At 43.0% G+C, this 26,560-nt stretch overlaps 1 protein-coding gene and 1 long non-coding RNA gene across 3 annotated transcripts in view; one reads left to right on the top strand and one right to left on the bottom strand.

Annotated features, from left to right (window-relative positions):
* Positions 1 to 26,560, top strand: part of ARHGAP31 (Rho GTPase activating protein 31) — a 115,074-nt gene that overhangs the window by 45,175 nt on the left and 43,339 nt on the right. For both annotated transcript variants that reach the window (XM_082460020.1, XM_082460021.1), the window contains exons 2-3: positions 20,314 to 20,416; positions 22,705 to 22,849. In XM_082460020.1, coding sequence (XP_082316146.1) covers positions 20,314 to 20,416; positions 22,705 to 22,849 — 248 coding nt within the window. The remainder of the gene's footprint in view (positions 1 to 20,313; positions 20,417 to 22,704; positions 22,850 to 26,560) is intronic.
* LOC309659109 lies at positions 7,834 to 13,826 on the bottom strand. The gene is made up of 2 exons (XR_014262609.1): positions 8,776 to 13,826; positions 7,834 to 8,093 (listed from the first exon to the last, which is right to left on the bottom strand). It is a non-coding gene; the product is annotated as an uncharacterized lncRNA (long non-coding RNA).

Here is a 26,560-nt window from a genome sequence, read left to right as displayed (position 1 = left end):
ACCTTGCAGGGTGTTGTGAGGATCAGATCAAAACTCACAGATATGAGGTATCCATCCTAGTTCTCAGTGTGAGTGTGGGTATTGTTTTCACACAAAAGCTAAGGCTGCAGTCTCCAGGAGGAATTTAAGTGACTCTCTTTCTGGAACAGTTTAATTCTGTTGACCATATGGCCAAGAATATGAGACAATCCCATACATATTGTTCTGCCTTGCTCTTCTCTGAAGTATGCTAATGCATGTCCAAGCACATATCTCAATTGAAAAGCCCCTCGCTGATGTTATGTAAGAACCAGAAATCTGTGCACAAGACATTCCTGCTACCTCTCAGGGGTCTCCCAGGTGTCCTCTCACTTTCTAACACAAGACTTAGAAGCTCTGGGCATTCCTGGAATGATGATCTAAACCATACCAGACTGCATAGCACAGCTTGTACCCAACCTGGTCCCCATCACTTTTTTCTTAAGATGATGATTGTTTTACTTCTTTATATTCATTGTCACATTCCTCAAAGTAAAGTCCCTCTGTGTTTCACAGCCTGATGTCCTCTGACTCAGTGTGTGTGTGTGTGTGTGTGTGTGTGTGTATTTGTATGTAACAGAATGTGTGCTATGACTGTATGTGCTTTGAAAAAGCAGTTCTGTCCTAGGCCAGCAGCTTCAAGAATTTTTTTCTGTTTAATAAGCCCTGCATCTTCATCCAGCTGTAGCAATGCTCTGCTAAAAACAAACTGAGGTCATTCATGTGTAAATGGAAACACACCAAGAAAAAAATTAATACCAAATGTACATCAAGATCAAAAGAAAAAATAAATTTCTCAATAGAATACTCAGAGCTATGCAGAGACCGTTGGTTACTGCTGGTTCATATAAAATTGAAGGTCAGAGCATGTGTCAGTAAAATTCTTAAAAAGGCTGTGACCAGCCAGAGGCTATGATTTGAGAATCCCACAAGGATGATTCCTCAAAAATCCAGCTGACTCCTGAATTACACAGGGAATATGTTTCCCCAGAACACTGTAATAAATGCAAACTATAACTAGGAGCATCAAGGTCTGTGGAACTCAGGACCCACAACCAAAATATTTCCATTTAAAAACAAATACACCAAATATTGTAATGAAATTAGTAACCATGAAATATTTGATCACAAATTACACTTTGATGAATTTTCAAAATCAAAAATATGCAGACACATCATGATAAATCATTCTTTTGGTGATCGTTGTCTGGTGAGTCTACAGAGATTAAGTGTGGCTCCTTGAGTCTAGATACATTCATTCATACATTCAGTCAAGCATCCGTTCAAGAAATAGTAATTGAGCACCTAGTAGGTGCCAGGGTGTATTCTGAAAAAGGAGCAATAATAGGAAGCTAATTAAGAGAGGGATTCAGAGTCAGAGAGACTCAGCTTAAATACTGGCTCCACTATTTGCAAACCAAATGATGATCAGCAAGGCAGTAAACCTCTCTCAGCCCCTGATTTCTCACCTGTAAAATGAGGATAGTTATACTTGCCTTGCAGGGTTGTATGGACTGGATGAAGTAATACATATGAGATACTTAGCCCAGTGCCTGGCACACAATAAATGTTGTAAGGAAAAAGGAGGTGGTACTCCAAAAATTTATATTCCCTCAAGTCATAGATACCCTGGTATCTTGCTCCCACCTTTTCTAAAAGGGTGCTGCAAAAATATCCTCACCCATCCACCCACTCATACAGTCAAAAATATAGTTTTTAGCCAAGGAGAAGGGCCACCAGGAGGTGGGAACATGCGGAGGCAGGCTTAGAAGACAAAGAAACCTATGAGAAGAGAAACCTGATCAGTTTGTCAAGATTGGCTTCATCCTTGTTCTCTCTCCCTTTTCTCCGAGAGACCAGGTGGGGAAATAGCCTCCGCTTATCTCTACTGGGAGGGGAGCCCACCCACACTTCTGGACATCCTGATGCCTCTGACCCAGTGAGGATTCTGGCTCCCTGACACATGCACACCTGGGGCTGCCCCACCCCTTTCTCAGTTCGTCATCTTGTTGGGGGGAGCTAAATCATGAGAGGTATCCCATGGATAGGCCTAAGGTGGGTCAATAGGGTAAATAGGAGTCAGGGAAGATTTATGGATGTGGCTTTGTGAGTGTGAGGCTTAAAGGGAACACTGCTTTGGGGAAGGGACAGCAAACAGTAGGAGATGCACTCAGAAACAAGGTTACCATATTTAGCAAATAAAAATACAAGACACTCAACTAAATTTGAGTTTCAGGTGAATTACAAATCATGTTCTAATATATATCCTATGCAATATTGGGAAAATACTTACACTAAAAATTATTCATCGTGTATCTGAAATTCGGATTTAACTGGTGCTCTGTATTTTCTCTGGCAACCCTACTCAGAAAGGGAATTAGGAGAACATCCTCCATTCTCCTGTGATTCTGTCTGATACCAGATAGGAAGCAGCATTTCTGGACAGGCCACCAATCAGCTATCCTGCAAGTGTACCCTTGGGTGGCTAAAGTCTGTGACACAATTCCTTTGGGAAGCCATGGAGTCAAAATTACCATTGTGCAGGGCATGGTGCTGGGCGCTAGGGATCCAGAGAGGAGTAAAATAGTCCTGGATATAAGGATCCACTCACTCTAGACGACCAAGTCCAATGGGATGATAGTCACTATACAAACAGCAATGGCAACTTTCAATATGTATTGGAAGTTTATTGAGATATTGTTCCAAGCACTTTTCGGATTATTTTATTTAAATCTCACCCTATGAGACAGACTTTATTATTAACTCCAGTTTACAAATAAGGAAACTGAACCTTATAAGCATATGATTCTTTACCCAAATTGGGAAACATTGTAAAGTGAAAGGGGTTACTATCTGTAATTACACAGGATGACAGGCAGAACCTGGCACCCAGCCGGCACACTAGGATTATGGCATCGACCTCTAGATGTGCCCACATCTCACTGGCAGAAAGTGGCAGTGGGAGGAGTTGAATCCATGCATGATGGCTCCAGACCTCGTCCCCTTAAGCAGGAACAGTAGAGGAGGAGATTCATTTAGATGAATTCCCTCTTACAGTCCCTATTGTTTTGCTTTCCGTGGCATCTTTGACGACTAGCATGCAGCACCCAAAACATAGAGTGGCTGCCAAAACATACCTGATGGACAGATGAGTCTGGAAGCCTTCATGGTGGGGGTGGGACATGAGCACAGCTTGAACAATGTAGAAGACTAGGGCAGGGACCTTGTTCTCTTCCCTTGATCTGTCCCTCTTCCCAGATGCTTGAGAGAAGGTAAGTGAGAGAGGACTACTAAGTGAGCTAAGCAAGTGACTCCAAACCAAGATGTCGCGACATAACACCGTGAAGTCTGCTCTCAAGACTGAGTCATGAAGGGCTCTGTCAGCCCTTGCCCACCTCCTTTATGTGGACACCCGGGCGTCCACTGCCTGTCCTCTCCAATCCCTCTCAGATCCCCTGGATTGAGAATCCGTCACGTGGCCTGGATCCTGAGCAGTCGACTGCTGTCCACTGGGTCCTCCACAGGGTACCAGAGCTGCTCTATCCTCCACATAGAGCTGATCCTCCTTGTAGGTTCCCCAGCCTCCTCAACCAGCTCAGGCCTGCTTTGCTCTGTGTCCCCAGGCCACACCTGCCACACTGCTGCGAGAGCGCCCTGAAAGGCTGCTATTCCGTCTCTTTCTCTTCAGGGAATTTAAGCCACTGCAAGGCCACACCCTCTTTAAACGGGAATCATGGAGTCTTTAAGACACTAAACCCCTCCTCCTTGCTCAGGGTCAGCTACTCACTTTTTAAGAAGAGAAAGCACATTTTCAGAAGGGGAGAGACAAGCCTCTGGCAGCTGCCTCCTTTTCCTCTCTCTCCAGAAAGATATCATTAAACCCAGCTGACTCCTGCCTGACAGATGGAGAACCAACAAGAAAGAACTCTTCCTGACGTTTTTGTTCTACCCACAATTTAACTGCATGTAATTGAACTCACTAGACTATAAGCTGAGGTCACGGGCAGCATCTTATAAGATACTTCTTTGAATCCCCAAAATCTGGCACAGTGTTTTACACGTGAAGATCCAATAAACATACTTAATTTGGTTTGACTGCTAAGAGTGCGCCTCAGCTTAAATACCCTAAATTACTTCTGACACCAAAGTGTTAGTCTGGACCAGAGAGAGGCCTTCCAGGCACTTAAACCCTAATCCTCAAAACTGGAAAGAAAGGAAACCCTAATGACTTTTCAACACTCCTGTACCCTTTTCTCAGTCTCCCTCTAACGCTAGGGCTTTACCATTGTCCAGCTGAGTGACCTTGGATAAGTCCCCAAACTTCCTGGAGCCTCAGTTTCCTGACACTGAATCAAGCAGGTTCAACCAGGTGATTTTATGGTCCCTTCCAACTCTGGCAGTCCAAAATTCCAGGATTCTGGTTGACCAACCAGTGGAAAGCGGGAATGGAGTATGGAGCAGGTGCTTGCAGGTGGGGATGGGATGGCTGAGAGGGAGAAAATAAATACGGAGCTGGGAGGAAAAAAAGCCCTGGAAACAAATGTGTACTTTGCATCTAATCTGGTCCTTGCTAGGACAATGTCATCTTGCCACGTCCTACGTAAGGTCCACTGATGCTCACGCACCTGGCCCCGCCTTTCTTTTCGTCATCCATCCTTGTGTGCACTTTGCTTTGTTCTGCGTGCTGCTTGAGGACTAGACTATGAGCTTAGATCATGGGCGGTGTCTTATAAATTGAGTAAGATGGACATAGCTCCTCATGGAGTTTATGGAATAGAAAAAATGCAGATGTTTAAAAACACAGAAACAAAACCTACTCAATCAAGTATGAATTTTGTACAGGTTGCTCTAAGACTATATAACAAGTACTCCGTCCTTTTGGGGATCAGGGATGGCTTCCCCGAAGAGGTGACCTGGTGGTGAGTCACCCTGTGCCTAGATTCTCTCCCAGAAGGTTTCTCTGCTTCTAGGTTCTCCTCACTGTAATTAGTACTGACAGATCTTTTAAAACACCAATTTCTTGCCATGGTTTTCTTCATGGAAGCTTTACAGTGGCCTCCTTGTGTGCAAGCTTGGGTAGAGACTCAGTCCCCATTTGGAGCCTCTTTAGGCTGTTACTCCCAGCACAGGCTGTTGCCCTCTGGTGCCAGAGAACCCAGGGTGGAATCCCTGACCCCTTCCCTGACCCCTTCTGGGTACCCAAGAAAAGGGATCAGAACCTGAGCCTTACCATTTAAAAACTGCCCATTCTTGGGCTACCGTTGGATCAGATCTGACCACTGACATTTTCTATAGCAAAAAACAAGCAGCAGAAAATTCCAGTTTTGAAGCTGTTAAGGAAAAGGTGAGGAGAAAAAACGTTCGGAAAAAAAAAATTTTTTTTTTTGGCCGCATTGCGCGGCTTATGGGATCTTAGTTCCACCAGGGACCGAACCCAGGCCCACAGCAGTGAAAGTGCCGAGTCTTAACCACTGGACTGCCAGGGAATTCCCCAAAAGTTAGGAATTAAAAGCATAGAAAGCTGGTTGATATCTAGCTTCTCTAACTCTAGAAGTAAGTGTCTGCACGGTAAACTAGCATTTTCTTTATTAATAGTCTGTTCTTTAGGTATTATTTATGACTGCTCCTCTTCTGAGAAAGTGCCCAGAACTTTGACAGTAATCATTCGTGCCATCTTTATCATTTAGCCTTAGTCCTAGACAGATCTGGTGAGGATCTTGTCTAAAAACAGAGCTGAAAGGAGGAGTTGCAGAGTGGTAAGGGAAGGAGTGATCAGGCTCGGGGAATTATAGTATCTGGCTTCTGAATGAAGCTAGTTCTGCACAGGAGACGTTCAGAGAATACTAAGTAATTCATGAGCTGCAAAACCTCAGGATAAAAGCTTGAATATCATCATCCCTCGCTGTTTTAACAAACCGCAGATCGCCATTAATTTTGCCTGATTTTACGTAAAGAATAATGCACTCCCTGCAAAGGAAAAGGTGCAGTCTCGGGAGGAGCATATCTTTTTGTTGTGATGTGTCAGAGATTCAGAGACAAAGGTGGGGAAGGGAGGAGTGTTAGTCTCCAAAATACTCTACATCATATCCCTCAACTATGTTCCCTGAGGCCAAAAGACAGAAACTCAAAGAAATTAGACTATCTTGATTTGCATCATAAACTAATGTCCAGAATTCTAGACCATACAGCAGAGCTTTGCGTCCTGTTTTTTGGCGATTTACTCTATTTGAGTTTACAGGAAAGGCTCTAGAGTAGTGTGCTGAAGGACCGTGGAGCATCTGCATGGGGGGTGCATCTCAGTCAGAAGAAGGAGGACGCAAGGGCATGAAGCATGGGCTTCAGGGACCCATGGGGGGTTTGCTGTGACTAGAGAGGGTAGTGTGGGCGAAGGGATCACGAAGAACCGAGCGTGCCCCGATGTGGCTCTTGGTCTTCGCTAGGGACAAACGCAATCAGATCAGTGGGTTTTTTTTTTTATTAATTAATTTATTTATTTTTGGCTGTGTTGGGTCTTCGTTGCTGTGCGCAGGCTTTCTCTAGTTGCAGCGAGCGGGGGCTACTCTTCGTTGAGGTGCGCAGGCTTCTCATTGCGGTGGCTTCTCTTGTTGCGGAGCATGGGCTGTAGGTGCGCGGGCTTCCGTAGTTATGGCTCGCGGGCTCTAGAGCGCAGGCTCAGTAGTTGCGGCGCACGGGCTTAGTTGGTCCGCGGAATGAGGGATCTTCCCGGACCAGGGCTCGAACCCGTGTCCCCTGCATTGGCAGGCGGATTCTTAACCACTGTGCCACCAGGGAAGCCCTTAACAAACTTTTTAAGAGGATCTCTTTCAGAGTTTCTCCGAGAGTAGTCCCGAGAATTTGCAGGGGAATCTCTGGGAAGCTGCACGTTTCTTAAGCTGCTGAGAGCCTCTTTTGCATACCAATGTATGAGAACCTCCAGGAGGCTGGTTTCTAGGCAGGATTCCCTGCCTCCGTTTCAACCATTGGGGATGGTTGGCCCTGGGTCCAGGGTAAATTCTGTGTATGTTGATGAATAGTCATAAACCATGAACACTAAAGAGGTTTCAAGTTCTAATAGAAGAGGGTGAGATTTGGTGATTTTTTTTTTTCTTTTGCTCATCTGTATTTACATTTTTTTCTACTTGCAGTACTTGTATACTAAGAAAAAAGAAAACGCTAAATAAGATAAATTTAATGAGCATCCAGTATTTGCAAGCACGGAACAAGCTCATGGAAGAAATGAGTTGCCCCAAAAGGGTTACACAGCCAGGGAAGTGCCGTTGTTTTCAGCAGGAAAGCGGGGCCTTGTAACAACAGGAAGCTCTGGGAGGCCGCAGTACCCAGGCTTCCAAGCAGAGCGGTTCTCGAAACAATGGCTGCCTGTGGCTCGGGAATATTGGGCAGGAAATGAAAGGACGCTGGGAGGGGGTGTGCCAGAGGAGCTGATAAGCGCTCCCTGTCTGTTCTTCACTTAGGCCTAGCAGGCCAATGAGGAAGTTGTTTTTCTAAACGCTCCCCATCTTTCATTAGCAAAGATGATTTTAGGAAAACACAGAAATGAAAAGAACCCATGGTGCCACAGGTCTGGAAACCATTAGGAAGCTAAGCCTCCCAGGAAACCAGAAGGTACAATAAGCAAGGGAAGGTATTTCTTGCTCTCAGGGCACGGTCCCTTCAGTCGGGGGGGTGGGTACCTTCAGATGAACTCAGCACCATTTAAAGCCAAGTCCCTGGAGGACTCCAGGCTCCATAATAATCAAAATAGCACTGGGGTTAATAGGAGTCCAGCCATACCAAAGGAGATACGTGTAAACCTCCTGAGATTGAAGTTTATATTTATTTAACACAAATTTCTGTTCTTATGTGTGGGACAAGTTGGGGAGTCAATTAACAATACAAAACCAAAACTAACGAAAAAGAATGCCAATGCTTTGCCCTAGAAGACCTAGATAAAAACCAGAACCAGTAGGAGCGAAGACCTGAACATTGCAGGTAGAAGTCAGATCCGCCTTCTTCATTTCTAGCCCAGCTTCTCCCCAGCTTCATCCAGGAAGTTCACAGGTCATGCGATGTTAGACCTGGAAGGAACATTAGCAATCGTCTAGATCCAGAACTTGAACCTAGTGCAGATGAAAATCTGAGGCTGGTAGTAGCTATTTTTTTGGTCAAGGATATACAGCTGGTTCATGTTGCTTTCACTGATAGGTACCCAGCACCTGGTACCTGTGAGTCACCTGCGGGCAACTCAGAGAGGAACACAGTTACTCTCCTCAAAGGTCTGAAATCTAGTACCTGGAGGTCAGGACTAGAACCCAGGTTCCTTAACTCCTTGTTGTTAAGTCCTTCTCTGTCATCAAGATGCTCTTAGACATGAAATCAGCTCAGCTTTCTGTGGCTTTCTGGTCTTCCCCATGCCTGGTCTGTGCCTGGGTTTTCCTGGTGTGGAGGTTAGGCTTATAAAACATACTGGAAAGTGCATGAACTTGGAATTCAGACAGACTCATAATTGCACCCCAGCTTTGCCACTAGCTGTTTGACCTTGGGCAAGCCATCCAACCACACCAAACCTTAGCTTTCCATCTATAAAATAGGAATAGTAATGTCTACACCTCAGAGTTGTGAGAATTAAATGAAATAATGATTGTTAAGCATGGGACCCCACATAGCATTTGGTTAGTGCATCCCATGACCACCTACTAAGGCATGCAAAAAAAGAAAAAAAAAATGGCCTGGATACACTCAGACGAGAAAAAAACTTACATTGTCCTCATTCTTCAGATGATTGGTGTTAGTCACCCATACAGTTCAAGAAGCTGGTTTATTTTCCCTGTTTTGTCTCATTAACCTGCTCAGCTCCATCCCTTCTCCTTCTGGGACTCTCTCTGGAGGCAGACGTGGCCATCCTCTTTATCCATCACTGCAGAAGAGCCTCCATCCGTGGCATCTCAAGGAGTAGGTGGCAAGAAAGAGAGGGTCTGTTAGTCCGGGAAATAAAATCTTGATTGGGTGATCCAAGCTGACTGTGGTCTTAACGCAGTTCTACTGAGGAGTTAAACGGCTTGTTGGCAACGATAAGGGAATTGATGCTCACAGCTGGGCCTGGGAGTGTGCTGGGGCATGCCTGAAAGAGCTTTCTGGCGTCCGCAAGCAGCCTTATGGAGTGAGTGATGTCTGCCCGACAACTCCCCTGAGAGCAAAGTCAGACAGTAGGAAGCACGAGCCAAAAAAAGTTTTCATAAATTATACAAAGCCTAGCAGCCTCCATGTTCAGCAAGGGACAAAAGGGACATTCTCAGCAAAGGGACATTTTCTGCACCGTTCCTGTGTACCAGGTGAACAGGGCCAGCTCTAAGCCCAAGGCCATGTGAGGGCTTCTCCAGGTTTGTTCTCTGTGTAACCTCATCACACCCCACCTGGTTTCCCCAGTCAGCTCTGCCCTCCCTCGTGGTCACAACCCTCCCCTCCCCCAAACCCAAAACACCCCGGAGGCTCCTTTCACAGTCCCTCCTAGGCTGTTTCCACTCGCTCATTAACTGATGATGTGTGGTCCCAGATATTTCACTGCCCTCAACCAGCCTTTTATCTTTGAGTCACAAAGGCACTTATATTTCTTAAAGAAATTTTCGGAAGCAACTAGAAAAGAGTGAGGCTTCTCACCTCCCCTTTCATCCTCGGCAAAGCATTCGAGGTCCTCTGCACTGACCCTAAAGGGACACCTTATTTTCCCTTGTTGGATCGATATGTTTGTGGCAAGTCTTTTCCTTAATATTATCCCCTCCTCCACCCACCTTTCTCAAAAGCCTGTTCCCTTGAAGGGAAGAATTCCAGGGTTACCCCTACTGAGGCAGCTGCATGGATTGGACAGTATTCTAAGGGTAATGGGAAGCCAGTGAATGTTTTGGAATAGGGGAGCTTTTCCATAGTGTTTTAGAAAGATTTGTTTGGCAGTGGAGCTCAAGTTAGAATGCAGTCTTCCTAGGCTGTCAAAACTCCAATTTACCTGAATTTACCTTCTCTTCCACCAGACTGGTCTAGTCAGCATTCCTGGAATTCACCACATTATTTCTTGTTTCCCAGCTTGTTTATACCATTCCCTGCTCTAGCTGCATCAGAAAGTGAGTGATGTTTACAAAGTGCTTATTATATGCCGGAAGCTTATTTAAGCTTTCTACATGTATCACAGTATATAATTGCATCACATTGTATCTTATCACATCACAGCATCTCAAATCACCCCCTAGGAACCAGTGTCTGAGTTCTTATTGCATAGCCTTGTACGTCCTCCTTTATCCACTGATCAATCTCACAGCATCGTGCGTCCCCGGAGTGAGGGTCCTGCCTCAGCCCTCTCTAACAAGGTCCCTCTCATACTGTCAGCTCTCTATAATGTACACAATTTCCTGTTCTTGTTCAACACCTAAAAGCCCTGCCTGACTTCCCCCACCATTGTGTAATCTTTTAGAAGAACTTCTGTCACGTTTCTGTGCCTCTCAAGGGCCCTTAACATATTTTGCGTGATCGTTTCATACCGGCCAAGTTACTTAATACCTGTGGGCTTCAATTTCCTCATTTACAAAGCAAAGATAAATACCTTCCTCAGAAAGTGGTTGTGAGGACTGCACTGGGTACAAATCATGCATGAAAGTGTAGCGCTCAGGGGTCGGCACGTAGTAGGTACACAGTAATCGTCCGTTCCCTCTTGGCTTCTAGAGGGCAAAGATCTTATTCACTGTTTTGTCCCTTGGGCTGGATAGCCCTGCGGTACATCTGCTTTGGTAGAAGGAGAATCGTTGTCATTGGGAGGAGTGGGTGTATGGATGACAGAGACCTGAGAGCTCAGCTGGGATGAGTCAGGGTGTGGAGCAGAGGGAGGGCCTGGGCACTTCTGTGGGAAAGAGCTGACTTGATTTGGCATCTGAAACCCTGGAAGTGAGGAGGGGAGGGGACTCCAGGATACAGTCTTCCATCAGGAGCCTCACCCAGCAGTGGAGCAGAGCTGGTCCTTGGTCACACCAGGCCAGCAGGTTAGGCAAATACTTCTATTTAACAAGGAGTAATTACCTCACAGGGTCATTGGAAAGGACTTCAACACACATAGAAATTGCCTCCCTAACTTTAGAAAGCCCTTGGGCTTCTTTAATGAAACTTGTTTTTTTAAAAACCTATTTTTTTCTTTAAAAAAATTATTTCTACCTCACCCTCATTATAGAAAATTCAGAAAAGCAAAATAAAGAATATAGAAAAGCAAAAACATACTATTAGCCTTTCAGTGTGTGTGTCTTTTATCACTTGAGAGATGGTGAAGGGTTGCATAAACGGGACAGTCACTCTTTGCTCTTTATATTTGTGTATCTTTTTCATTTTTTATTCTTCTCTTCCCCAGTGTTATTGCGATATAATTGATATACTCCACTGTATAAGTTTAAGGTGTACAGCATAATGGTTTGACTTACATAAATCTATTTTGAAATGATTACCGCAGTAAGTTTAGTTAGCACCCATCATCTCATAAACATACGATAAAAAGAGAAAGAAAAGAAAGAAAAAAATGTTTCCTTGTGATGAGAACACTTAGGATTTACTCTTAACAATTTTCGTATATAATGTACGGCAATGTTAACTATAATCATCATGCTGTGCATTGCAGCTCTAGTACTCATTTATCTTGTAACTGGAAGTTGGTACCTTTTGACCACCTTCATCCAATTCCTGCTCCCCACCTCCCCAACCCCCTCCTCTGGTAACCACAAATCTGATCTCTTTTTCTATGAGCTTCATGTTTTTTTTAGATTCCACATATAAGTGAGATCATACAGTATTTGTCTTTCTCTGCCTTATTTCACTTAGCATAATACCCTTAAGGTCCATCCATGTTGTCACAAATGGCAGGATTTCCTTATTTTTATGGCTGAATATTATTCTGTTGTACATATATGCCACAACTTCTTTCTTTTTTAAGATTTATTTATTTATTTGGCTGCACTGGGTCTTTGTTGCTGTGTGCGGGCTTTCTCTAGCTGTGGTGAGCAGGGGCTACTCTTTGCTGCGGTGCGCGGGCTTCTCACTGCAGTGACTTCTCTTGTTGTGGAGCTCGGGCTCCAGGCACGCGGGCTCAGTAGTTGTGGCTGGCGGGCTCTAGAGCGCAGGCTCAGCAGTTGTGGTGCATGGGCTTATAGTCCCTCCAAGGCATGTGGGATCTTCCCAGACCAGGGATCGAGCCCGTGTCCCCTGCATTGGCAGGCAGACTCCCAACCACTGTGCCACCAGGAAAGTCCCTGCCACAGCTTCTCTAGCCACTCATCTTTTGATGGACACATGTTGTTTCCATGTCTTGACTATTGCAAATAATGCTGCTATGAACTGGGAGGTGCAGATATCTTTTCAAGTTAGTGGTTTTGTTTCCTTTGGATATGTTCCCAGAAGTGTGATCGCTGGATCATATGGCAGTTTTACTTTTTAATTTTTTTGAGGATCCATACTGTTTTCCATAGTGGCTGTACCAGGTTACAATCTCACTAACGGTGCACAAGGGTTCCCTTTTCTCCATATCCTTGCCAGCATTTCTCTCTTGTCTTTTTGATGATGGTCATTCTAACTTGAGGTGATATCTCATTGTGGTTTTGATTTGCATTTTCCTAATGACTAGTGATGTTGAGCATCTTTTCATGTATCTGTTGACCTTTTGTATATCTTCTTTGGAGAAGTGTCTATCTTTTGCCCATTTTTATTTGGATTATTTGGTTTTTTGCTATCGAGTTGTTTGACTTCTTTATATCTTTTGTATATTAACCCCTTATCAGATACATGATTTGCAAATATTTTTCCTATTCCATAGGTTGTCTTTTCATGTTGTTGATTGTTTCTTTTGCTGTGCAGAAGCTTTTTAGTTTGATGTAGTCCTGCCTGTTTATTTTTGATTTTGTTGCTTGTGCTTTAAGTGTTATAGACAAAAAAATCATTGCCAAGACCCATGTCAAGGAGCTTTTTTCCTATGTCTTCTTCTAGGAATTCCATGGTTTCATGTCTTACATATAAATCTTTAATCCATTTCAAGTTAATGTTTGTGAGTGGTATAAGATACAGGTCTAGTTTCATTCTTTTACATGTGAATATCCAGTTTTCCCAGCACAAATTTTCCCAGACTGTCTTTTCTCCATTGAGTATTCTTGGCTTCCTTGTGAAATACAATTGACCATATATTCTTGGGTTTATATCTGGGCTCTCGGTTTTTTCCCACTGATCTTCTTTTCTGTTTTTATGCTAGTACCATACTGTTTTGTTTACTATAGCTTTATAGTATGGCTTGAAGTCAGGAAGTGTTTTTCATTTTTTTATCAGTATATATTGCTTCTGTAACTTTTTCAAAAGGAACTTAAAAATAGATGTTAACCACTAGGTGTTGAACACCTAAAAGCCATCACCACAGTAAGGTAGGGACTGCAGTGGTAGAGTTTCAGGCATATGGGTAGTCAAGGGCAAGGAACCAAACAGCTCTCCTTAAATGGTGCTTCCATACCTGGCCACTAACTCATGGGATCTGCCCTCTTGATGGGGAGGGTTTGAGTCAGGTAGGTATAGCTTGGGGCTTTTTCTAAACTTCCTCCTCAGTGTGGTACCATGAAAAAAGCATGAGCTTTGGAGTCAGACAAACCTAGGTTTGGATCCCAACTCTGGCACTTACTAGCTGTGTGATGTTGGGCAGCTTGCCTAACCTCTCTGAGAATCAGCTTTCACATTTTCAAAATGGAGAATTTTATGTCTTTTGTGGATTGGCTATGATTATAGCATGGAGAATGCCGTTAAAAGAGAGAGAGAGAAAAAAAAGCACCTCATGCAGTGCCTGGCACATAAAAAGTGCTTTCTTCTTTGAAGGACACAGATACCAATGGAGGACTGAAAACCCATCTGGAGAGTAATGACCAATCCCCTGTTTAGCAAAACATTTCAAGTGCTTGTGTTTTCAAGGCTATTCTAGATGAATGAGACAGAACTATCCTCATTGTCGCTAAAGAGCTCACAACTTAGTGATGGAGATGACATAGGTTCAGGCAACACCTAGCACTTAGTGCTGGATAAGAGCAGGTTTGCAATAAGTATTTGCTGAATTGGATTTTTTAATGAAAAAATTTGGGGAAAGGTATTATATTCTTATAGTTCAAAACTCAAAAGTATAAAAGAGTATATAATGAGGAGTCTCCCTCTTACTCATAGCCCTGGCCTCAGCTTCCCAGTTTCTTTTCAAATAGACAACTAAAGTTATCACTTTATTATACATCCTTCCATAGATACTTAATGCATATACAAAGGAATTGTATAGCTGTTCTGTTATTCTCTCTTTTTTAAAAAAACAAATGCTCATATACCATTACACTCGTCTGTGCCTCATTCTTTCTGCTTAACAATATATCTTGGAGACTGCTGTATATCAGTACATGAAAGTTTCCTCATTCTTTTTGATGACTATGTAGTATTCCATTATATGGATATTCCATTATTTATATAAATAGTTTCCTATTGATGAACAATCTCATGCTATTACAAAAATTGCTGCAATGAATAACCTTGTAGATATAGAAATGTTCTAGAATTGGAATAATGAAAATGTTCTGAAACGTGATTGTTGCTTAACTGTCAATATAGTGTAAACCACTTAATTATGTGCTTTAAAAGGGTGAATTTTATGACATTTGATTTATATCTCAATTTTTTTAAAGTTTAGAGAAACAGAAAAAGAAACTTTACTCCAAGGAGGACAGGCTAAATCCTGAAATATTTAAAAAACAATTTTCCTTGGAAAATTGGAAAGCAGTTAATTTGCTTTTTGTAAAGAACAGAGAACATTATACTTTAAGAAATAAACACCACGACTTTTCAGACTTTTCTATAATTCTACATTAGGCCAGGAGGAAGAGAGAAGAGGTTAAAACAGGGAGGAGAAAGAAGAATCAAAGAGGGAGAGTTGCAGGAGGACAGCGACCCCTCAGGCAAGCCAAGGCCCACAGAGGCTGGGAGGAGCGTGCCACAGGAGAGATGGAGGCTCAGGAGAGATGGAGGCTCAGGAGAGATGGAGGCTCGGGAGAGATGGAGGCGCGGGAGAGATGGAGGCGCGGGAGAGATGGAGGCTCAGGAGAGATGGAGGCGCAGGAGACATGGAGGCGCGGGAGAGATGGAGGCGCGGGAGAGATGGAGGCTCGGGAGAGAGGGAGGCGCGGGAGACATGGAGGCTCGGGAGAGATGGAGGCGCGGGAGACATGGAGGCTCGGGAGACATGGAGGCGCGGGAGACATGGAGGCTCGGGAGAGATGGAGGCGCGGGAGACATGGAGGCGCGGGAGAGATGGAGGCTCGGGAGAGATGGAGGCGCGGGAGACATGGAGGCTCGGGAGAGATGGAGGCGCGGGAGAGAGGGAGGCTCGGGAGAGATGGAGGCTCGGGAGAGAGGGAGGCGCGGGAGACATGGAGGCGCGGGAGACATGGAGGCGCGGGAGAGAGGGAGGCTCGGGAGAGATGGAGGCGCGGGAGAGAGGGAGGCTCGGGAGAGATGGAGGCTCGGGAGAGAGGGAGGCGCGGGAGACATGGAGGCTCGGGAGACATGGAGGCGCGGGACACATGGAGGCGCGGGAGACATGGAGTTGCAGGATCGAGGAAGGAGGGGACAGAAATACAGAGCAGGAGCTGGCAGAGGGAGAAGGTACAGGAGCCACTGTGATGACAGATTCCTGAGGAATGGAAAGCTGGGAAGTTCTCTGCTGACAACCAGAAATAATAGAAAAGTGATTGAAATCTTTACTTCATCTCTTAAAAAATGCTGTAGTAGAGCAGGCTTATTCACAGCACGGCAGAGCTGCCTGAAGCCCTCACTCTCTCCCCTGTGCACAGCAGGAGATTCTCAAAGATTTCTTCCCTGTTCAGCGGCTTGTCTCTCTCTGACTCTCCCCCTGCAAGTATCAGTTCTTCATCCACCAGTGATCCTTGGTCCTTTCTATCACCTCAGTCAAGGTGATGAATATATCCATCATGCCCAAAAGTTTCTTCGGCCCCTCCGCAGCTCCTGCCTCCTGCCTCTTCCCTGCTTTCTCCCACTATAAATTAGTTTGCATTTTCTTGAGTTCTATGTGGATGGAATCATATAGCATGTACTCTTCTATAGAATGGCCTCTATCGCCCATATGCTATATCATCCCTTGTTATTGCTGAGTAGTAGTCCATTGTATATATGTACCACTAGACTTTACCCTGATGGTTAGGGATGCAGGACCCAGAGAGGGAATGAAATATGACCAGTACAGGACCTTAACAAAAATCCAGAATGGGGTGGGAGGAGTGCCATATTTCCCTAAAACACAAATGCAATTTGCACTGTGAAAAAATGAGGCTGCCATGATCACATAACTGATCAAATAAAACTGTGTTTGTTCCAATCTCCATCTCCAGATCTGATCAGATTCCAGCCATACAGGGAAGTGGGGCAGCTTAGCAGGCATTGCCTCTGGGGGGATTCAGAGAAATGATTTGATTGCTGGCCTTTTCTGCCCTAAACCCTTGAAAAAGTTTGGAATTGAAGAAAGAAGTACCACCACGTTATTTATGGTATAAAATGACTTTTAGTTGTACCAAGTTGGACCAAATGAAACAAAGGACTTTAAAACGTTTTGTAAATTGTAAAGCATAAATCAAAGGCAAAGCCTTCTTTTCTGTCAGAAACCACCTCAGGATTTATCTTGTGCTCCGATTAAAAGTTAAAGTTAAAGATCGCTGCTCCAGGAAAAACCAAACCAAACCAAACAAAAAAGGGACTTAGAGAACCATCAGTGCGAAAATTCAAAGAAGTCATAATGTTATATCATAATCAGCAACTGTGTGTACCTCTGTAGGAGGAGACTTAATGTTCTTTGGGTCTATGATAAATCCCACAGAACTAGTTCTATGGCTCAAACCTTCTATAGCAACCTAAACAGGCAATGGAGGCTTTCTTTCCATCTATACCTACTCAGCCATTTTGTATCAAGCTTCTATCCTGTCCAGAATCCTAGGGTGTCCCCAATTTGGCTGGGCCCCAGGAACAACAGTCTAAAGAATTCTGAGACTTTGAGACGATACTCTCGGCAGCCCCTGCAACACCACCAGCCAGTATTACCTTTAGAGCCTTGCTCCCCGAAGTATGGGCTGCAGATTGGCTGTATCTAAATTACCTGGTAATTTGCTAGAAATGCAAATTCTTGACTCCCCCCCTCCACCCTCCCATTGGAATGTGCATGTTAACAAGATCCCGGGGGTTTGTATCCACATTAAAATATGAGAAGCTCTGGTCTAGACAGTCGTTCTTCAACTTCAGCATGCATCAGAATCACCTGGGAAGCAGCTGCTGGACCTCATCTAGGGACCACAGTCTGAGAACCACTGCTCTGGCTCTAGAGCTGGATGATTACAGAGATCAAGTGGATCCTTTCTCATTTACTGAGTATGATGGAGAATTCCTACGTCTTCCAACTCAGCCCAAGACAAGAATCCAAGAAAGCTAACACGCCTCAGGGACCAGGACCATGGCCTTTTCCCTTGGGTTGTTTTAATATTGCCTCCTGTTTAAACAGAGCTGTGGACTAGAGGTTCTGGGGCCTCTGTACCAAATTTATGGCAGAGGCTCCATCCGGGAATGTGTTTTCCTCACCTTTAAAACAAACGGAGCCTCAGTTTATACAACTGAGAGCCATGGTACTGGGAGGTGGGTCTTTGAGAATGGGATAGGACAGATTGTGACGCTGCACTGCCCGTCTGTGGAGTGTTCCTTATAGAAGCCCTTTGAGGCTGAGGCTTTTGTCTTTGAGTCCTCTTCGGGAATGCTCCGAGCTCTCAAGGCCACCTGTGCCGTTCAACAGCCATATACCTTGGTACAGACTCACATTGTGAAACACATCAAGGTCAAGCACAGTTCCAAGACTGCTAACGAAATCTGTACACTGTTGGGTCAGGACTGCTGCCTTTGTATTATGAAGGTACACCTCAGTGCATAGAAAAGTGACCTCAACCAGAGAGGGACACAAAAGCCATTCTGAATAGGGAGGTGAGTGTTGACTTGTAAGAGGTTGGTCAGCTCTACCCCAACTGCCCATCAGCTGGGAGGCAGCAAACTGTTTTCACCAAGACTGAATGTCACAAATGATAAATTTACATCATATAGAAGCTTCAAATAGAAATAACTAAAAAAAAAAAAAAAAAAGAAATAACTGTCACTGTAGAATGCTGCTTATATGCCAGGGTCTGTGCTAAGTATTTACAAGTATTACTTCAATCCTAGCTATGAGATTAATATCACTGTTATCCTCATTTTACAGATGTAGAAACTAAGAAACGGAATTATTGCATATTTTGCCCAAGGTTACAAAGGCAATTTGGCATTCAAACCTGTGCTCTTGACGATGACCTTGCATGGCAGGTTACAGAACAACATCTTGTTGGGGTTGGGAAAGAGTCGACCTACTGTGCACAATAGGGATTTTTTTTTTTTTTTAAACAATACAGCTTTTTTAAGCATGGGAACTCTGCTTATTTATTTATTTATAAAATTTATTTAGAGGCATGAGGCATAAATTTCTAATTGAAGCCAGGAAGGGGCTCTGAACCCCTGCCCACACTCACAGCCCCTCCTCCACCACACCCACTCCTACCCTGTATTCACTCACAGGGAATAGTTCCACCTCTGTGGTCTCTGGCCTCAATATTTCCAATCCCAGGTTCACTTCCTGCCCTCTTTCCACCTTGGGTAACTAAGAAGCTTCTCACCAGTTGGTCATGAATGACAGGGGCAAAACATGGACGTGTCCTGGAGAAGAAAGGCTCTGGGGAGGCACAGCCTGTGAGAGGTGGGTGGAATACTTTAAGTGTGATGAATTTTACTCAGCACCTAAAATGATAGTTAGTGGTTGAAAGAAATGATGGGGGAGTTGTTTAGAAAGTATGGTAATAGAGAATCCAGGAAGAATGTTGAGCCTGAACACCTAGTATCGACCCATGTAAAGGTCCAGTCCAGCTGAGTATTGTGTGTGGGTATGATCGTGTGCATTAAGCATTAATGGATTGGCTTTAGTCTCATCCAAGGCATTAATGGACTGAGTATGTTTTGGGGAAGTGAGCACAGTGCCAGCCCAAGCCCTGGTTCATGGAGTTCCCATACCACCTCTGTGCCTGAGGACTTCAGCACCCAAGGCTTTGGTAGTTCCAGACCATCTACAACACTCTCACAGAGGGACCTCCGGTGGATCTGTCCAAAGACCAAAGTGACAAGTGACTTGCCACTCTCTCCATGCCATCCAGAAGGCCTGTGGCTGCCATTCTGGGTCACTGAGCTGGCTGGGCTGATCAGGTTCAGCCCTGAGGAGAGAACAGCATAGCCAGACCTTTCTACCCAGGCACTGGACTTCCGGAGTGGCAGGAATTTGAGAGGCCATGTTGGTCCCTTATATGAGGTCCATTCTATCAATGACTGGTTTGACCCATGTGGTGGTGGTGCCGGCGGGGGGTGGGGGGAGGTTCTCACCTTTAAAAAAAAACACTTACACCTTTAAATCACCTTTAACATTTTGGCAGATATTCTTCCAGTCATTTTTCCCTTTGCAGCTTTTTAAACATAGCTGAATTCACAGGGTATATTTGATTTTGTGCCTTGTTCTTCTTTTACCTACCTACATCATAAGCATTTTTCCATGTGTTAATTATTTTTCATAAGCAACAAGTACTCTTGAGTGAGGTAAATAAATTTACCTGCCCCTTGGTTTCTTCATGTGTAGACTAGGCAAGAGTTCTCTAATTTTATCACACAACAGTCACCTAGAAGGCTTTTTAAGACACAGATTGCTGGGCGCCACCTCCAGAATTTCTGATTCAGTGGGTGTGAGTGGGGCCTGGGAATTTGCATTCCCAACAAGTTCCCAGGAGATGCTGGTGCTACTGATCAGGGGACCACACTGGGAGAACCAGTGACATGAGGAGATTGTGTTGTGGGATTTCCAAGGTCACTGCTGGTTTCAAAAATCTAAGTGTTAGCATATTTTACAAATTCTTACAAAAAGAAAAGTCCTAACTCTTAAAACACATGGGTTTTCCAAACTTTAACAAAACCCTATGATTTTTTTTTAAATATCAAAGAACATCATCTACCATTTACAAGTAATTGTTTCCACTTGTAGCTCATATGCATTCCATACTTACTTCTCTTTGAAGTTACCTGGATTTTTAAAAGGCTATCTTTAAAAGACAGTCAGACTTATCCCTAATACTTTATTTTTTCTTTTCCTTTGCATAGTTCCATATGTATTGAAGAGCTGTGCAGAATTTATAGAGACTCACGGCATTGTGGATGGAATTTATCGGCTTTCAGGAGTCACCTCAAACATACAACGGCTAAGGTAAGCCAAAGAACAGCCCCCCAAAGGATTCTTCCATGATCTTTCCTCTGTTCATACCTCTATCTGCAGGTGTTGGGGGTATTAAAAACTGAAGGGATTGAGGGAAGGATGACAGGGCAGAAGATCAAGTGCTGATGTTTTCAGATGCCTAACTCTTCTTAATCTAATCAGGAAGCTCTCCAGTCTGATGTAATTCTTTCCAACAAAAACTCCTGAGGGCTTTTCATCAGTTCCTATGTCTTGCACCAGATTTATCCCTCTTAGGTGGATTCAATTGAACTCAAATGATTTAAACTGCAAGTTGGAAAAAATGATTTATTATTACTCACTTGCCTACCCACAGCTCAGATCCCCATTACATGGTATTCAGAACTTGCAGGTCATCCTGAGTTTTTCTGTTGGCACACACTCAACATTTGATATTTCATCTGGTCGAGAAATCAGAAGTCTGCATGATTGTGCATTTCTCTAATTGATGCCTGTACTTTTAAAATTATTGATAGAGGAACTATTTCCAATTCTATGGATTTATCCTAAACAATTCTAAAATGCATCCTAGAATTTTTTGGAAGAAATTTCTATCACACTGAATTAAGAGGACACTAATCTTCTTTATATGTATTATATCTGTAAAATAAAGGGAGTGTATATAGTGTGTATATATAGAGTATATACATTATATATAACATATGTACTGTTCTATGACTAAAAGAATAGGTTTATGTATTTTGAATATTGTTCTTTAATACAAAAAGAACATACTTTAATATATTTATTATATATTCTTTAGTTACAAATGTAGACTTTTCAAGTAAAACATTCTTGTTACAAGATTAATATGTAAAATTTACATTGTGCAGGTAATTCATTTTTTTATCTTCTTCCTCCTATTTAGTTTTCTGCCCCTCCTCCTCAAATCTCAATTGTCATGAAACTATACCAAAGGAATAAAATATTCTTTTTACTCCCAGAGAAGTGATAGCTGCTAAAAAAAATAACTGGTTTATTGCAGCCAAAGGTTTTTTGTTTAAAAAAAAAATTTTTGTAAAAAAAAATTTTTTTAAAAATCTATGTGCTTACATCATTTCACTAATTTACTCATGTGACATTTTTCAGAGTTTCAACAGCAAGTATTTTTAACGGTTTACTCTTAGCTCTGAAACATACTACACAGTAGCTGGTATCGTGGAAGGACATTTGGACAATGGCCAATTCTTTTTCACTTAAGGACTGACCTTAGCCTTGACAAGGGAAATTTCTGGCTAACTAAATGAATAAGCTCTAGATTGTTTGTGTTCTGCCCTCGTAAGAAAAACACATGCCTATGAATTTGAGGCCATTGCATGGTTTTCTTTTCAAGGCCTCACTCAGTTCCTGTCAGGTTCTGACAGCATCAGGGATTTCCCTTCCCTTTATTAAAGGGGCAGAACCCGACTACAGGAGAATGGGCAGCAAGCTGTTTCAAGATGCTGGTTCTGAGAGTCCGGTTGACTTTGTCACCACTACATGTTTGACCAAATGAATACTCTCAAGAAAGCTAACTTCTCTTCTGCATTAAAGCTCAGATTTATCATCTTTTAAATAGATTTTTAACTTGTAAGTATATATACTATTTGAGGCAGTATATTCATGTAACCTTGTTAGTAAATGTTTTTTTAATTAGAAATGAGGCCTGGAATCTGATGATGCTCCCAAACACCCCACCATAGATTGTTTAAGAAGATATTTATGAGCTCATTTGTCCTGCGGGAGTCACTATCAAGCAGCCTAGAAGTTTCCATTCAGCATCAAAGAGAGAGGAGTTGATTGAAGTTCTCAAACCTTGAGTTTGAGTCTCCAGATAAAACAAGTTTGCTGACATGAATATGTGGACGTGAACGATAACAATCTGACTCACCCTGGTTTTGGTCTCTCCTCCAAGAAAGAGAAGTTCATTTAAAACAATATTTTGGAAAAACTGAACTCTCAACAGGGTTTTTGGAAAATTGTTTTCATATTTCCTCACTGTCCATAATTGAGACTACAGACAGAACGCCATGGGAAATCCATTTGTGAATGGGATTATGTCTTTCTAATTACAGCAGCTTCTGCAGGGACGATCCGGACCTGAAGTGGAAATCTTTCCTGTAGCTTCCTTGTGCCTGAAATAGAAGGTCTTTTTGAATCAAGGTCAAAAATATGGTCAAATCAGCAGTTTAGGGTCTTTTTACCCCCCTAAGCAGCCAAGTAGCTGCTGACATGGAACACATGTTCCTGGGATTGTTATGTCTCTGTCTGTGTTGTTTCAGGCAAGAGTTTGGCTCAGATCAATGTCCAGATCTGACAAGAGAAGTGTACCTCCAGGACATCCACTGTGTGGGCTCCCTCTGCAAGCTCTACTTTAGGGAGCTGCCCAACCCCCTCCTGACTTATGAGCTCTATGAGAAATTCACGGTGAGTGTTTGGATTTCCGTTATGGTTACTGGGTGGGATGCATGGATGGGCCAAGGAAAGTTTCAGCACTAAAATTACAATAATAATACTCACCAGATGGTTGCCATTATCTTGGTGATGGAAGTAGGATGGTACAGTGAGGAAAGTAGGGTAGGGGGACTGTTTGCTAAATTTTTCCTTTCTTAAATTTTCAGAATCATGTTTGTTTGTGTGTAAGAACTGGGTTAAATCATCTCCACATTTATGTAACCAAATGCGTGTCATTACATAGGGAGGAAACTAAGAACCAGAGAATGAAGTGACTGGCCCAAGGTCACTCTGCCCCCTAGCAGGACAGGAACCTGAGGCTCCAGATGCTACCCCCATGGCTAATTCATTTCAGGCTAGTCCTTCTGTGTTTCTTTTGGGGGTTGCACAAAGAGGTAGGTGGGTAGAGAAGGGAGAGAGAACAAACAGAAGTCAACAGAGAGGTCAGAAAGCTGGGAAGAGAAAAGATTCTGGGAAAAGCAGCCGAGAGGGAGTGAAGGTTAGGCCAGTGAGTTGGATTGGTGGAGGATGGATGGGCAAGAGCAGAACACCTATATAGCAGCTGTATGGTCACCAAATAGGGTCCCCAAAGGAAAATGAGAAAGGAGAATAAATGCTTAGAGCATGTCTTTTTTTTTTAAACATCTTTATTGGAGTATAATTGCTATACAATGGTGTGTTAGTTTCTGCTTTATAACAAAATGAATCAGTTATACATATACATATGTCCCCATGTCTCTTCCCTCTTGCGTCTCCCTCCCTCCCACCCTTAGAGCATGTCTTTAAAGACAGCATTAAAAATAGGGCTTGGACATTTGGCTGCAGGTGGGGAGATGCACAGTAGGTGAAGAGTTGGGTTTAACCAAGGTTGAGGCTCAGCTAGAAAAAGAGGAGGAGGGATATGAGAGTGTGTGCAAGGGAGTGATTGAAATAATTGACCATAGAATTTTGTCTAGATAAGAAGGGAAATGAGGGCCTAAGGCAGGTGAGTAACAGTGAAAAAGTAGATCAATGGGTCATTCATCCCAGTGAGGTCAGCAGACTGTTGGAGTAGGGTGGTCAGAGGGGATGTTTGAAATTAAGGTTATGAAGGAGTTGCAATTATTGGTAAGGACCAGATCTAGGCTCTAACCATGGGAAGGAATCTTTCTTATGGCTCTTGTAATGAACTTATTTTGAGCATATAACTGTACTTCAATTTGAAATTATATAGGGATAAATGAATGCTTTTTAAAAATTGGGTGTGGACCATTAAAATAGATTTAGGAGTTTTCAGTGATACCGGGAAACACTCACTATGATAACTGGAAAAAGCAGGTACACAGTTGTATATTAAGACATGATTAAAAAGAAAGATGTTCACAAGATTAATAGCTATTTATTTCAATGACGGGATTATAGATAGTTTTCCCTGCTTCTTTATACTTTAACTTTCAAAATCTTTTTTTTTTATTTTTTATTATTTATATTTATTTTTTAGCTGTGTTGGGTCTTCGTTTCTGTGCGAGGGCTTTCTCTAGTTGTGGCAAGCGGGGGCCACTCTTCATCGCGGTGAGCGGGCCTCTCACTGTCGCGGCCTCTCTTGTTGCGGAGCACAGGCTCCAGACGCGCAGGCTCAGTAGTTGTGGCTCACGGGCCTAGTTGCTCCACGGCATGTGGGATCTTCCCAGACCAGGGCTCGAACCCGTGTCCCCTGCATTGGCAGGCAGACTCTCAACCGCTGCGCCACCAGGGAAGCCCAACTTTCAAAATCTTATCCACTAAAAATACATTAATTTTTTAAAAATAAATAAATAAATAAATAAATAAATTTATTTATTTATTGCTGCATTGGGTCTTTGTTGCTGCATGCGGGCTTTCCTTAGTTGTGGTGAGCAGGGGCTACTCTTCGTTGCGGTGCGCGGGCTTCTCATTGCGGTGGCTTCTCTTGTTGCGGAGCATGGGCTCTAGGCATGCGGGCTTCAGTAGTTGTGGCTCGCGGGCTCTAGAGTGCAGGCTCAGTAGTTGAGGTGCACGGGCTTAGTTGCTCCGCAGCATGTGGGATCTTCCCGGACCAGGGCTCGAACCCGTGTCCCCTGCATTGGCAGGCAGATTCTTAACCACTGCACCACCAGGGAAGCCCCCCATTAATTTTTTAATTAAAAAAATTAGGTCAAAACATACAAACAAACAAAAGTGGGCATAAATGTTGATCACTTGAAAAGCCAACGTAAACCAGCTGAGGGGACTCTTAAAGATCTAAGAGGACCTTGAGATCTAAGGCAGAAGGCAAATGAGCCTCCACTCTGCATGGCTAAGTCATTAATAACGGCAGCCTTTGACCCTCCAACCACAGAGGAGTCTTTCCCGGGAACCAGGAGGAAAGGTTGTGGGTCTCGTGTGTCTGTCAGATTATCATCATCATCATGATATATAATACTCAATAAAAATAATCATCCTCAATAAAAGACAATTTGGAAAATGGGGGAAAGTAGAAAGGAACCCTTGGTCTCTCTTCTTAAAGACCAAAGACAACTACGATTAACACAGGGTTATTTCCTTCATTCTTTTACTCTTTGCATAGTGTTTTTGTTGTGTTCTGTTTTTCTAAACCAAACTAAATTTTTATTGTAAAAATTAAAGCAATCCAGAAGAATATAAAGGAGAAAGTATAAATCACCTGAAATCTCACGTCCTAGGCATATTTTCTATTAACATTTCAGGAGACATCCTTACAGATCTCTCTGTCTGTCTTTCTCTCTCTCTCTGTCTCTCCCGTTCTCTCTCCCAACTTTTGTTCCTCAATACTACATATTGCTCTTTTGGAATGGTGCTAATTCAACAATGTGACCATCTTTCCATGATAACAAATACAGAGAGGCAGTATTTTTACAGAGTATTCTCTCATATACACAATGATTTCTTAAACCAGTTTCCTACTGATGGACATTTAGACTTTTTGTTTCTTTCTTTCTTCTTCTTTTTTTTCTTGGGCTGCACCATGCAGCATGCGGGATTTTAGTTCCCCGACCAGGGATCAAACCCATGCCCCATGCAGTGGAAGTCTTAACCACTGGACCGCAAGGGAAGTCCCAGGACTTTTTGTTTCTTAACACTTTGCTTTTTATAAACAACATTATAGTGAACATTTTTGTACATATATCTTTATACTTTTGTCTATTTATATCCTTATGAAAAAAATCACAGAAGATTTACTGAGTAAAAAGTGCTTATTTAAAATTGTCACATGTTGCCAAATGGTTCTGTAGAGAGACAAGAATGTTCTTTTTCCTGCAGCCTTGCCAACACTGGGTATTTTCAATTTGTTAAACTGTTTGACAATCTCAGTCAACCAAAAATATATCTTACTGTTCTTTTAATTTGTGCATAAGACTTTCGTGTTTGTTTTCTGCATAGTTTTAGTCTTCTTATCAGTATACAGTTTCATCCTTGAATAAGACTACAATATCATCACATTAACTAACTGAATGAGTCTAATTTAACTAAATTTCATTTTATGATAGATGGGGGTAGATAGGAATTCATGTCTAGAAAGTTGAGAAATACAAGTTTCTTCTTAGATCTTGTTTAGAGGCTCGGAAGAAAACCCATGCTGATCTCTCCCCACTTGTGTTCCCTGACATTGCTAATCATTCTATCTCCCACAGCGACAAAAAATACCAAAGCAGTGTTATTGTCCGCTGG

Source organism: Balaenoptera physalus, assembly GCF_965194825.1.
Source record: "Balaenoptera physalus genome assembly, chromosome: 4".
Classification (NCBI taxonomy): domain Eukaryota; kingdom Metazoa; phylum Chordata; class Mammalia; order Artiodactyla; family Balaenopteridae; genus Balaenoptera; species Balaenoptera physalus.
The sequence above is the reverse complement of the archived record's forward strand: the minus strand, read 5'-3'. Positions and strand labels throughout refer to the sequence as shown.